At 42.1% G+C, this 12,278-nt stretch overlaps 1 protein-coding gene across 2 annotated transcripts in view; it reads left to right on the top strand.

The window, feature by feature from the left end:
- FHIP2A (FHF complex subunit HOOK interacting protein 2A) overlaps nucleotides 1–11,007 on the top strand; it is a 40,610-nt gene extending 29,603 nt beyond the window's left edge. Inside the window, exons 14-17 of one of the 2 annotated variants that reach the window (XR_011382209.1) lie at nucleotides 2,617–2,760; nucleotides 6,704–6,982; nucleotides 7,547–7,650; nucleotides 7,745–8,345. Coding sequence is in view for 1 of the 2 variants with exons in the window: in XM_051823682.2 (XP_051679642.2) it covers nucleotides 2,617–2,760; nucleotides 6,842–6,982; nucleotides 7,547–7,650; nucleotides 7,745–7,850 (495 nt within the window). In the remaining variant the exon portion in view is untranslated. Of the gene's footprint in view, nucleotides 1–2,616; nucleotides 2,761–6,703; nucleotides 6,983–7,546; nucleotides 7,651–7,744 lie in introns of both variants that reach the window. The other variant, XM_051823682.2, reaches the window with a different exon arrangement.
- The last annotated feature ends 1,271 nt before the right edge of the window (nucleotides 11,008–12,278 follow it).

Genomic DNA, 12,278 nt, shown 5'->3' with positions numbered 1-12,278 from the left:
AACTATTTTCCACAAAGTTACACCGTTTTGCATCCCACCAGCAGTGTGTGAGGATCCCAGTTTCTCCATATCCTTTCCAACATCTGTTATCATTAGCTTTTTTGTTTTGGCTGTCCTAGTAAGTCTCAAGTGGTATCTCACTGATGGCACTCATTGATGAATGGTTCTGAATTTTTTCATGTGCATATCAGATCTCTGTGTGTTTTCTTTGAAGAATAGCATTCAAGTCTTTTCCTGTTTTTCACCTGGCAAAAACCTTCTCTTATTGAGTTAATGAGCTCCTTATATGTCCTAGATATTAGACACTTATCAAATAAATGATTTGAAAATGTTTTCTTCAATTCTGGTGGTGATCTTTTCACCATCTTGCTAGTTTTTAATTATGGTAAAGTGCATATTATTTTTCCTTTGTGCTTTTTAAACATTTATTTGTTTTGAGAGGTTGAAGGGAGAGAGAGAGAGAAGCTCTCCCCCTACTCATTGGTTCACTCCCAGATAAGAGAGAGCTCTCTCTCATCCCTTGGTTCACCCCCCCACCCCGAGATGGCCACAACAGCTGGGGTTGAGAACTCAATCTGGTTCTCCCATGGGGGTGGCAGGAGCCCAATTACCTGAGCCATGATTGCTGCCTCTCAGGGTCTACATTAGCAGGAAACTGGATTAAGCAGCCATGTAACAGGGGCTGGCGTTGTGGTGCAGTGGGTTAAGCTGCCACTTGCAGGCCTGTCATCCAATATCAGAGTTCCAGTTCAAGTCCCAACTGTTCCACTTCTGATCCGACTCTCTGCTGATGTGCCTGGGAAAGCAGAGGAAGATGTCCAAAGTGGCTGGGCCTCTGCTACCCATGTGGGAGATCTGGATGGCATTCTGGGCTCCAAGCTTCAGCCTGAACCATCCCAGGCCATCGTGGCCATTTGGGCAGTGAACCAGTGGATGGAGATAGATCTCTCTCTCTCTCTAAAAAAATCCATGCATAGGACAGAGGCCCTCTAACGTGGGATGTGGTCCCTGCTGCCCCTTACTGCTTCGTGCCTCGCTGAAACTGCCCTTGAGAATCTGCTCTGACTTATCAAGTTAAATGGCCTTTTCTTTTTTATTCTTCTCTCTATGGGACAAAACCTTTTTTGTGCTTTTTATGTTATACCTAAGAAATCATCGAAGATCACAGAGATTTGTCACCTAAATTTCTCTCTCTGAGTTTCAGAGTTTTAGCTCATACATTTTAGGTCTTTGATCCATTTTGAGTTAATTATTACATATGATGTGAGACAAGATCTAGATTTCTTTTTTTACATGTAGGTATCCAGCTGTTGTAAAAGCTATTTCCCACTATATATTGAATATATATTCCCACTATATATTGACTATAAAGGTGAGGTTTGTTTCAGTCTCTCAGTTCTGTCTTCTTTTTTTTTTTTTTTTTTTTTTTTTTTTTTTTTTTTAGTTTTTTGACAGGCAGAGTGGACAGTGAGAGAGAGAGACAGAGAGAAAGGTCTTCCTTTGCCGTTGGTTCACCCTCCAATGGCCGTCGCAGCCAGCATGCTGCAGCTGGCACACCGCGCTGATCAAATGGCAGGAGCCAGGTACTTCTCCTGGTCTCCCATGGGGTGCAGGGCCCAAGCACTTGGGCCATCCTCCACTGCACTCCCTGGCCACAGCAGAGAGCTGGCCTGGAAGAGGGGCAACCGGGACAGAATCCAGCGCCCCGACCAGGACTAGAACCCGGTGTGCCGGCGCCGCAAGGCAGAGGATTAGCCTAGTGAGCCGCGGCGCCGGCCTCAGTTCTGTCTTATCCCAGCACCATACAATCTTGATGACAGTGGCTTCATAGTAGATTTTGAGTTCAAGAAGATGTGAATCCTCTTTGTTCTTCTTCAAGATTGATTGAGCTATTTAGAGTTTCTCAGAAAGTGTGTGGATTTGGGGGTTGAATTGTCCATTTCTGCATTTAAAAAGGGAGTTGGAATAAGGAAGACCTTTCTCTCTCTGTCTCTCTCTCACTGTCCACTCTGCCTGTCAAAAAAAAAAAAAAAAAAAAAGGGAGTTGGAATAAGGTTATGGGTGGGCATTAGACACCAGTTAAGGCACCTGCATCCCGTATGGGAGCACCAAGGTTTGCTGTCTGCCTCTGGCTCCTAACGGCAGCTTCCCACAGATGCAGAGCCTGAGAGGTGGCAGTGATGGATCAAGAACTCAATCCCTCCCACCTGCATGGGCAGCTGGATTTAGTTGCCAGCTTCTGGCTTTGACCCAGCCCAGCCCTGGCCCCTCATAAATTTGGAAACGTGGTTGGGGTTTTGATCTTAAATGCACTCTAAACCTGTGGTGAAAATAACTAAAGGTTAAATTCCTGTGAAGGAAAGAAGGCAGACACAGTTGTTAAAAGGGGTTTTTAGTGAAGGCAAAATCTGCTTGCTTTCCCACCTCTGCTGCTAGCTGGCGACTCTGTCTTGTGTCCTGGTCAAGCTTTGTGTCACCTCCCTCTGTGCTGGGGCGCCTCACGCTGACCGGCGCTCTGCACTCGGAGGGTTTCCTGGTGCCTGTCTGAGGACGTCATTTCCATTTAACCTGGTGTTGCTTGTTCCTCTTCAATGATCCGAATGCTTTCTCCCCCAGTTCCGGGACTACTGCGCTATCTGCTTAAGATGGGAGTGGCCCGGGTCTCCGAAAGCTTTGGAAAAGTGCAATTTAGAAGCAGCTTTCTTTGAAGGACATTTTTTGAAAGTGTTATTTGACAGAATGGGAAGAATTCTTGATCAGGTAATATGTTTTAAAATACTATTTTTCTTCTTATTTTATTACGATTCACAGTGACATGATGTCGAATAAAACACATTGTTTTCTAAGTTTTCCCACTAGTTCCTGTAGGCCTTCCTGGCAAGGTTTCTGATGCATTCAGGTTAAAAACATTTATTTAGCATGTCAGCCATTACAGAATTGTTTATCTTTTTCCTTTTAAAGATTTATTTTATTTGTTTGAAAGGCAGAATCACAGAGAGAGGCAGAGAGGTCTTTCATCCTCTGGTTCACTCCCCAAATGGCTGCAACAAAAAAAACAGGTCTGGGCCAGGCCAAAGCCAGGAGCCAAGAGCCTCTTCTGGGTCTCCCACTTGGGTGCAGGGACCCAAGCAATTGGGCCATCCTCCACTGCTTTCCCAGGCGCATTAGCAGGGAGCTGGATTGGAAGTGGAGCAGCTGGGACTTGAACCAGGGCCCATAAGGGATGCCGGCACTGCAGCACCAGCTCCATTAATTACTTCTTCAAAGACAGATGAAAGAACCAATTTCTTTCATGTATTTCTACTGTTTGGTTGGTTGGTTGTTTTCAACCTGGCATATACAATATGCAAATCTGGCATTAATAAGTACAATGGTTTTTACATGCTGGCTCTGTAAACCTCCGCGGCAGCCAGAATTTATTGGTTGTGTTACTTGTGCTGGTTTTCTAGGTTTAGTTTGAAACTGACTAAGCTACCAAAGCAGGCGATAAAGCCATTAGTGTCAAGTTAGTAATCCTAAGAAATCTTGACCAAAAGCACTGAAAAGGAATCCACTCTGAATCTCTCCCCCTCAGCACTCTGTCCTTGGTTTGTAGAGTGCTGACCCCCAGGGTGCACGGAGGGTGCTTGTGCACTTCGTTTTCGCCCATCGGGGTGTTGGTCTCGGTCATTCTCCTGTAGCGCTCTATCCTAGACAACACAGATTGACTTCAGAAGTGAGGAATCCTTAGTTTCAGTAAGGCGACCTACAGCTGTGGAGCTTAGCCTGAAACCCTTTGTCTTTCAAAGTCTTGATTTTCTAAGCCTTTTGAGTATGAGCCTTACATACTTTGAGCCCCGAAACAGTGAATACCTGAGTCCTGGGTGCTGAGCCTGTTGGGTTAGCTTCACTTCCTTTCTTACCTCTCTGTTTTTGCTGAGAATGTTTGCTTATATTTTCTTAGTATGTATCTCTAACAGGGTCAAGGTAATCAGACTGGGATTGAACGTTTCCTATGTGTAGTTAATAAAGTAGCTAATTACTGTATACGTAATTGAGAGGATATGGTATCAGGTATTCATCACACAAACATGTAGCATTGTTTGTAGCTGCAGTGATTTTAAAACGATAGTAAAAAGCTAAAGTTCATAGCAGAAAGTAAAGAATACCAGGACAAATGTGAGGAGCACATCTTGTCCCTGCGGTGAGGGTGAGGAGTTTGAACTTGGCCAGGTAATGTGGTCACTTGTCTCATTTTCTTATTGTCAAAGTGAAGTTTCTGTTGTCTTCTTACTTGGATTTGCTTGTGAGAATTAAAAAATTTTAAGCACTTTTAGGAATACAAATTCTTGTTCCAAACATTAAAAATTTTAGAGAATATTGAGTTGTTTTTTTTTTTTAATTTGACTGACATTCTGTTTTGTCCGTCTGTTTGTCTAGCATGTAGAAAAAGGGTTGCCCATTTGCTGAGGACGTTGGTGTGCTTTTAAGTCAAGGTTGTTGTCTCAAAATTCAGACCTTACAATTAGAGCAGGCTCTGAAAAATGAGCCACACCTTTGGCATGTGAGAGAAATCTGATTAGCTTTCCTTTCAGGTGAATAATGTATAAATATAATGTAAAATAATTCCTAATGCAAATACTTCCTATTAATGGCCTCTAAACATGCCAATTTGTCTTACAGTTATTACCAGATGAAAGAGAGACCATGTCACAGTCTAGAGTTATTTATAGTTAGTGCAGTTCTTGCTGAAATTTGCTTTCATTTTCACAACATTAATAATATGTGTCAGCCTTGTATTTCTGAAACAACTCATGGCCTGGATTTATGTTAAAACAAAAGCTATAAAACAAACACCACGCAGAGAACATTAGAAAGCTAAGTAGTAATGTATCCTTTAAAGTCAAATTATGTTGGCTTAATTATTTAAGCACCAACAAATGGCAGAATTTAGTGACCGAAAAATCTTAACTACTTGAAATGACTCCTGTGCAGTTCTGGACTTAGGTTGTATTTTAAATTATGCTGTCCACATTCTTTATCAAAGGCACTGTTTTCAAGTGGATTTTTGTAGATGGTTCCTTGGCACCTAGAATACCATCTGATGTGAATTCACTGTTTATGATGAGTTGAGTCTTAGCGAAGGCTGTTGCGCTGCAAATATTTCCAGGAGGGAAATACACTCCTTAGCACCCCTTAATTAGGGATGTGTATCTCCTTCCATTTATCTTGGTAAGGCTTAGATTTTGAAGAGTGACTCAGGGAAGGTTTTTCCTTTCAAAAAAAAAAAGTCCATGTTTATGCATTGAGTGGTAAATAAGGAAGAGGAAGACTAAAATTGGATTTAATGCACAGGATCTTTTTTTTTTTTTTTAAAGATTACTTGAAAGGCAGAATTATAGAGAGGCAGAGGCAGAAGGAGAGAGAGGGAGGGAGAGAGAGGGAGAGGGATGTCTTCCATCTGCTGGTTCACTCCCCAAATGGCTGCCATGACCGGAGCTGGGCCAGTCCGAAGCCAGGAGCCAGGTGCTTCTTCCCGGTCTCCCACGTGGGTGCAGGGGCCCAAGGACTTGGGCCATCTTCTGCTGTTTTCCCAGGCCATTGCAGAGAGCTGGATCGGAAGTGGAGCAGCTGGGACTCAAACCGTTGGTGGCTTTACCCCGCTACACCACAGCGCCTGGCCCAAGGACCTGAGTTTTGTTCCTGTAACTAAACTTAGGTTCCTCATAGCATCTCGGGTATTCTCTGATATGTGCCACACTTTCTCCTCTAAGTGCTGAAGAGTCACTTCTTAATTGGCTTTTATTATGATCAGAGTTTCAGAAAGTGCTCAGTGGTGAGAATAAGACCTTCTGTAGCTGGCGTTGCACTGAGTCCTGAGTCACTCTTCCTTCCCACAGGTCCCCTCTCCAGTCACCCAGGCTCCTCCCACAGGGGTTGGGGGGCGGGGGAGAGGGGGTTGGTTTCAGCCTGTGTGTTTCCCTGCCCGCTGCCCGCTGCCCGGGAGGGTGTTGGAAGGGGGAGGGCCTTCTTTTGAACATTCTCAGCAAGTAATAGCAACTCTGTCTGAACAGTTTGCTCTTGCCTTTGAAGTCGACATACTCTGTGAAGCCCTTCCTTGCTGCTTTCTATGAACAATAAACAGAATCCAAGTAAAACCACAATGTTACCTGCAAAATATGTGTGATGAGCTGTGTGCGCCCTGCAGCTGTTGGGACGCTTAGTGCTCCTGCCACGAGTGAGCCAGGTGACCCTGAGCTGCTCGCCAGCTGGGACTCGTGTTCACTTGGAGGCAGAGGTAGTCATTTCTATCCCCAAGCACTTGGGCTCTGTTAATAAAGTTCTAGGATTTTAGCTTATTTTATTGTATACATGCTTTTGGTAATTCACAGAATTTGAGTAATCTGAGGTATGGAGCATCATTTCTGAAATGATATTACTATATTTAAAAAGATATAATAGCTTCCCTTTTATTTCTTTGACTTTCTACTCAATGTGTTCTCTGTTGTTTGTAATATTATATAAGACACCTGGGTAGGTTTTGATGTCCTCTTAAACTGCTTTGTTAATTAAAGCAAGCTGTGTGAAACGGCGTCCTGTGTTACATATTAGTCTTTTCTGTCTGTGTGCATGGTGCTGATTTTGTTTGACGTTTCGGGACTGTGGCCCGTGTGTCTTGGTGACCGTGTGAGGGCTAATTTAGTTACGGATGCTCCTGTTGCAGAAGAGCAAGTGGAGGGAGGCGCAAGAAGGTGAACTTGCCTTTCTTGGAAAGACAGACTGAAATGACCTGGTAACTGCAGTGCACGGTGCATGCATCGTGAATGATGTCAGATGCCTTCTGCGTTTTGCCTCTCCCTAGCCCTATGACGTGAATTTGCAAGTGACCTCGGTGTTGTCCAGACTGTCTCTCTTCCCTCATCCACATACACACGAGTACCTTCTGGATCCGTACGTCAACCTTGCTTCTGGCTGCCGGTCGCTCTTCTCCGTGATCGTCAGGGTGAGTCGGTAGTTCTGTTATATTCTCTAGGATAGACAGACCTGGGTGTCCAGTTATACCTTAGCAGCACTGTATGCTGGGGCAGGAAACCTTGTTTTCTGCCAAGGGCCATTTCTGTATTTATAACATCATTCATGGGCCATATAAAGTTATCAGCTTAAAAATTAGCCTGCGGTAGATGGGTTGAATTTTGAGTCCACGTGGTGGTTGCCTTGATCGAATGATTTTGCAGCCCTTGTACAGCCTGAGGGCTGGACATTCCTCACCCCTGTTGTATATAGTTAGTGTCACATGATGAAAAATATTGAATATCTACTGTTAAAAGTAATTACACCTTTTGAGCGACTTTATAGGATGGGGAGAAGAATTCATCATTTTATATATATATTGATTATATATAGAAGAATTCACTCTTTTAATATATAATGGATCTGAATCCTTGGCCATAGGTGGTTATGTGACCAGTGAACGCTGCAGTTGTTTGTTTAGTAATACAGAAGGAAATTCTGTTTATCCTGAGAATCCCAGTGTAGTTAATTGTAGGGTTTCTTGTCTCTGATGCAGGTTGTTGGGGAGCTTATGGTGCGAATTCAGCGCATTCAAGACTTCACCCCCAAGCTTCTGTTAGTCAGAAGGCGGTTACTTGGTTTGGAACCTGAAGGCCCTGTGTAAGTCAGAGCTTTGCTTATTTTGCATCCACAGATGTCACCGGGTGTATGATGGGCTGGTATTTCGAACTGATTCATTGTCTGCTTTTTCCAGTATTGACCACATCACGTTGCTGGAGGGTGTAATTGTGTTAGAGGAGTTCTGTAAGGAACTGGCGGCCATCGCGTTTGTGAAATACCACGCCTCCTCCACGCCGTAAATCACATCTTCCGACTCACAAGGGCAAAGGGACTGTCATGTCCGTTTCATCAGAAAGACTCAGTTCCATCCAGCAGGAGGATGAAAAGCCTTTAAAATGAAATATTGCCGTAAACTGGACAGAACCATTAAGAACCTATTGAGTGGGCACTCGGTAAAATGTTATCTTGTGTTTTTTCATTGGCTTTATCCTAATGGTTCTCCATATGAAATTGCACGATGAACCCAGCCTACAATCAAAGGAACTTCAGGAAATAAGCATTTCTAAAGACTGTGTGAAAAGCTGCAAAATTTCTGATGTCATAATTTTGATGATATTTCTGTTATTTTAATATCCTTTTAGGTAGCAAGGCATTTTGACATTCTCTGGGACTCAAATGCTTATATTCTTTTGATTAAAAAGTAGCAAAAGAATCACTAATTTTATAACTTTTTAAAATTAGAATTCTTATCAAACAAAATATGAAAAAACTGTAAATGAGAAAAAAATACAATTCAGGAAACATCAAATGAATTAAATCTAGGTGATAAGAAAGTGTAGCATACCATTAACTTCCTCAGTTTTTCTAAGAATAACAATTTAATATGATAAAGAAATTCTTGATTAATATATATTTTTAAAGAAATGTTCTTTTACTCCTTTGTGCACATAGCTATGTTAGTGGCTGATTTTCACGTGAGGGTCCCAGTTTATTTAAATTGTATCATTTTTGCAACAACACTGAATTTTTGCTCATCATTGGTAGTGTTGGCTAAAATAGTATTTTTTTTTTTAGGTAATTGACATGTGCTGGGTTGAGAACCTTTGTTTTCTCTCCCGCTCTGAAACTTGCTTCATAAAATTGCTTTAGACTGACGTTCTTACTGAAGCCCTTGGCAGTGTGGAGGTAGGGAACCGCTGGTCACTCTTGGGAAGCAATCAGAATGCCAATGGCCTTCTAATGTTTACATTTCCCCATTTTGTTCAGTCTTTTGTTTTAAATGATTCTAAAGGGATAGAAGAAAACAGTCTTTTAAATGTCCTGTTTACATGTGAGAGAATCTGGGAGTTGGGTGTGGATGCCCGAGGTGTGTGTGTAGGAGCCCCTAGTTGAGCGCGATGCACAGTGTGCTTGGATGTGATTTACAGAATGGCGGCTGCTTGTCCTCTTTCTGTTATTCCTTGAAGTGATGCGTGTCACTCAGATATCGCTTTTGAACTATTGGGGTTTTTTGTTTGTTTGTTTCAGTTCAGTGTTAAGCAGCAGCACTTTCCACTCGCTGATATTTGAGGGAGCCGACTTCAAAGCAAATGTTTCAGCTTAAAAGGATCTGTTGCTACCCCACTAAAAAGCTGTTTACGTAGCACGCTTGCCTACGTACGAGTACATCTGTGGTGTGTCCACGGGCACGTTTTACACACGTTTGCTCGTATTATTGTGTTTGTTCTGATTCATAATTAGTTTTTGCTATTTATTAAGAACAGATTATCAAAAGATTATGAATAGTCTCAGCTGTAGAATGCTCACCACTCTTAAGACACAAGGCTGCATTTCTAAGTTCTGATCTTCGTTAGCTCATTCTAAGAAATTTATTAAGTAAAGCAGTGAAAAAACAAAAGTGGGAGATAGTTCCTTCACGCAGGATTCTCTTTAAATGCTTCTGAATGGTGGGAAAGCGTTTCTCAGTTTTCCGTGTTGATCATCAGTTCCTGCCGAGAACTCTGCGGCATCTCCAGTCTCTGCTGAAGTTGACAGTCTACTTTGATGTGGTGTATTTAAAGGAAAGTGTAAGAGATATTAGACATTTCTTACTGTTTCCATAGTGCTCAGTAGACGTGCTAGCAATGATGTTACCTCTCAAACCAAATATTTTTTTATCCTTGATTTCACAATGGGACCTTCTAGCTATTCCATGAAACCAAGCTCAGAAAAGCTTTAACTCCTCTATTTTGTGTGTGTACGTGTGTGTGCGCGTGCGCGTGTGCTGCTTTTGAAAAATATACTTCCCTAAGTTATTGTAGTGGTTCTGACTTAAAATCAGCTGTAGCTTAGGTTTTAGTTTGTTTCTCTTCTAAGTTTCTTTTTTTCCTTCATATTTAGTTCAGTCCTAGAGCCGGTCCAAGTTCTTACGGTGAGATGGATTTGTTAGTGAACGATTGTACTCCATCACTAGTGTTTTTCTTACTGTCTCTTAGACGCTGAATATTTCTATTACTCAATATCTGCAAAAAACAGTGACTCGCGTGTACTGTGTTGGGTGGGAGGTGCCACCTCAGCAGCCGGTTGTCATGGCAAATTCTAAACCGAATTTTACCCTTGCTTCACCTTTGTGTAAGTAGGGATGCACATTTATTTTTAAATTTTCTAACAGTTTGGTCTTTGGGTTTATTTTCAGTAATGAGCCACATTCTTTACTTGATAGAACTCAAATATGTTTTAGTTAATTGTCATTGAAGTACTCACATTATAACTATGTAATGTTCTCATGATGTATCTGTGCAATATGGAAGCTGTGAGTGGATTCATAGCTTTTTGGTTTCGTTGTACATTATTGTGTGTGTACATGTGTATATATGTATATAGAGAGAGATAAGGACCAAAATCCTTAGCTTGCTTACACTGTTGCTAGTGTAAAGATTGTTACACTTTATTTTATGGGGCACAAATTATGGAATTACTTCATAAATTCATGGTAACATATTTCTATAAATTATTGCATTAATATACAATTACCATTTAATTATGAAGTTCATAGGTATTGACAGAAGAAGTTACAGTGAAGTGCTAAAATCACAAATTATATGGTAATTGTATTTTGGGTTGTACAGTAAATTGAAACATGCATGTCATTGTGACACTTGGTGTGCTAAAACACGATAGAGCATCATATTTCTGGGCCCTGTAAAATAGTGTTACTACGCTACTCTGTTTTGCCTCCTGCCTGGTTTACATTAAACACAGGATATTTGGTAAATTTTTCTATTGAACGTCGTGTAGGTTACTGACAGTGTTACCGAGATCTGGAACTGTTGGGTCGTCCGTGCAGAAATTCTTCAGATGGGATTGTGCACCTGCTCTCGCAGAGGGAGTTGTGATTAAGTTCAACTTTTTGTGCTAAGGATGCATGCAGGACTAAGAGGGATAATCTAAAAAATAAATAATGTAATTTAAACAAAATGTCTTTTATATTTTTGAAGAATTCTGATTAGAAATATTTTATGCACTGATAAAACCCCGAAGAAAATGATTTTTAACTTTTTCTACTGGTAGCAAAGGCTGCACCACAGTGAGTGGGTGACTGTAGTATTGACTCAGGGATGAGAACCAGAAGAAATTTGTCAGCATTTTTGGAAGAGGAATGTATACCTTAAAAAAAATTCTTCCCTTTAAAAGGATGACATTTTAAACAGTTTGATTCTAGACTTTGTCCATTCACTTGAGTATTTGCCAAACTCCTTTAATTGGAAAGAAATGAGTAATACATGATACACCCAGAAAGAGAAAAATCCAGTTATTAATCTCAACTCCCCAAAGATTTATTTTCCACCAATAAGATTCAGAACAGCTTTGGATGGAAACAGAGAGAGCCGCAGGTTGGAAGGGCCGCGGAGGCCAGGGGAGGCACTGGGCAGTTGCCATTACCTTTGCCCTTGGCCACTTCGTGAGAAGACGTCATGTTAGCAATGCCCAGTTAGATCCCTGTCCAAAACTGGTTTAGTATGTTGCAATGTTTTTGTTTTGCTTTGTTTAATAATGATTTATTTATTTGAAAGGCAGAGAGATACAGAGAGAGGAGAGAGCTTCCATCCACTGGTTCACTCCCGAAATGCCACAACAGCCGGGTCTAGGCTGATCCAAAGCCAGGAGCCAGGAGCTTCTTCCGGGTCTCCCGCATGTGTAAAGGGACCCAAGCACTTGGGCCATCTTCCACGGCTTTCCCAAGTGCATCAGCAGGGAGCTGGATCAGAAGAAGAGTAGACAGGCTTAAAACAGTGCCCATATAGAATGCCAGCATTGCAGGTGGAGGTTTAACCTTGTACGCCACAATACCAGCCCCCTTTTGCAGTGTTTTACCTGGAGAAATGGTAATCCAAGGGAATTTAAATAATTACATAAAAGTACTTGGGCCACCTGCTGTTGCCTCCTGGATCAGATATGGAGTAGACACGACTTACACCCGCACTCCAGTATGAGATATGGGCATCCCAAGTGGAACTCCTTCCCCGAGACAGGCCGTGGGACTCAGTGGGTCGTAAGACCCTCCTCATTCCAGAGCAGTCCTGCCCCACACCTGGGAGAAAGGAACGCTTAAGAATTTTCTCAGGCCTTGCTGAGTTCCCCACCTAGTCTGTTAGCAATCACACCTGGATCATGAACCCTCACAAAAACCTGAAAGGACAGAGTTCAGAGAGCTGAACACAGAGGTTCCTGGCAGCTAATGCCCGTGA

The sequence above is a fragment of the Oryctolagus cuniculus genome, chromosome 15, assembly GCF_964237555.1.
Source record: "Oryctolagus cuniculus chromosome 15, mOryCun1.1, whole genome shotgun sequence".
In the NCBI taxonomy this organism is placed as follows: Eukaryota; Metazoa; Chordata; class Mammalia; order Lagomorpha; family Leporidae; genus Oryctolagus; species Oryctolagus cuniculus.
The sequence above is the reverse complement of the archived record's forward strand: the minus strand, read 5'-3'. Positions and strand labels throughout refer to the sequence as shown.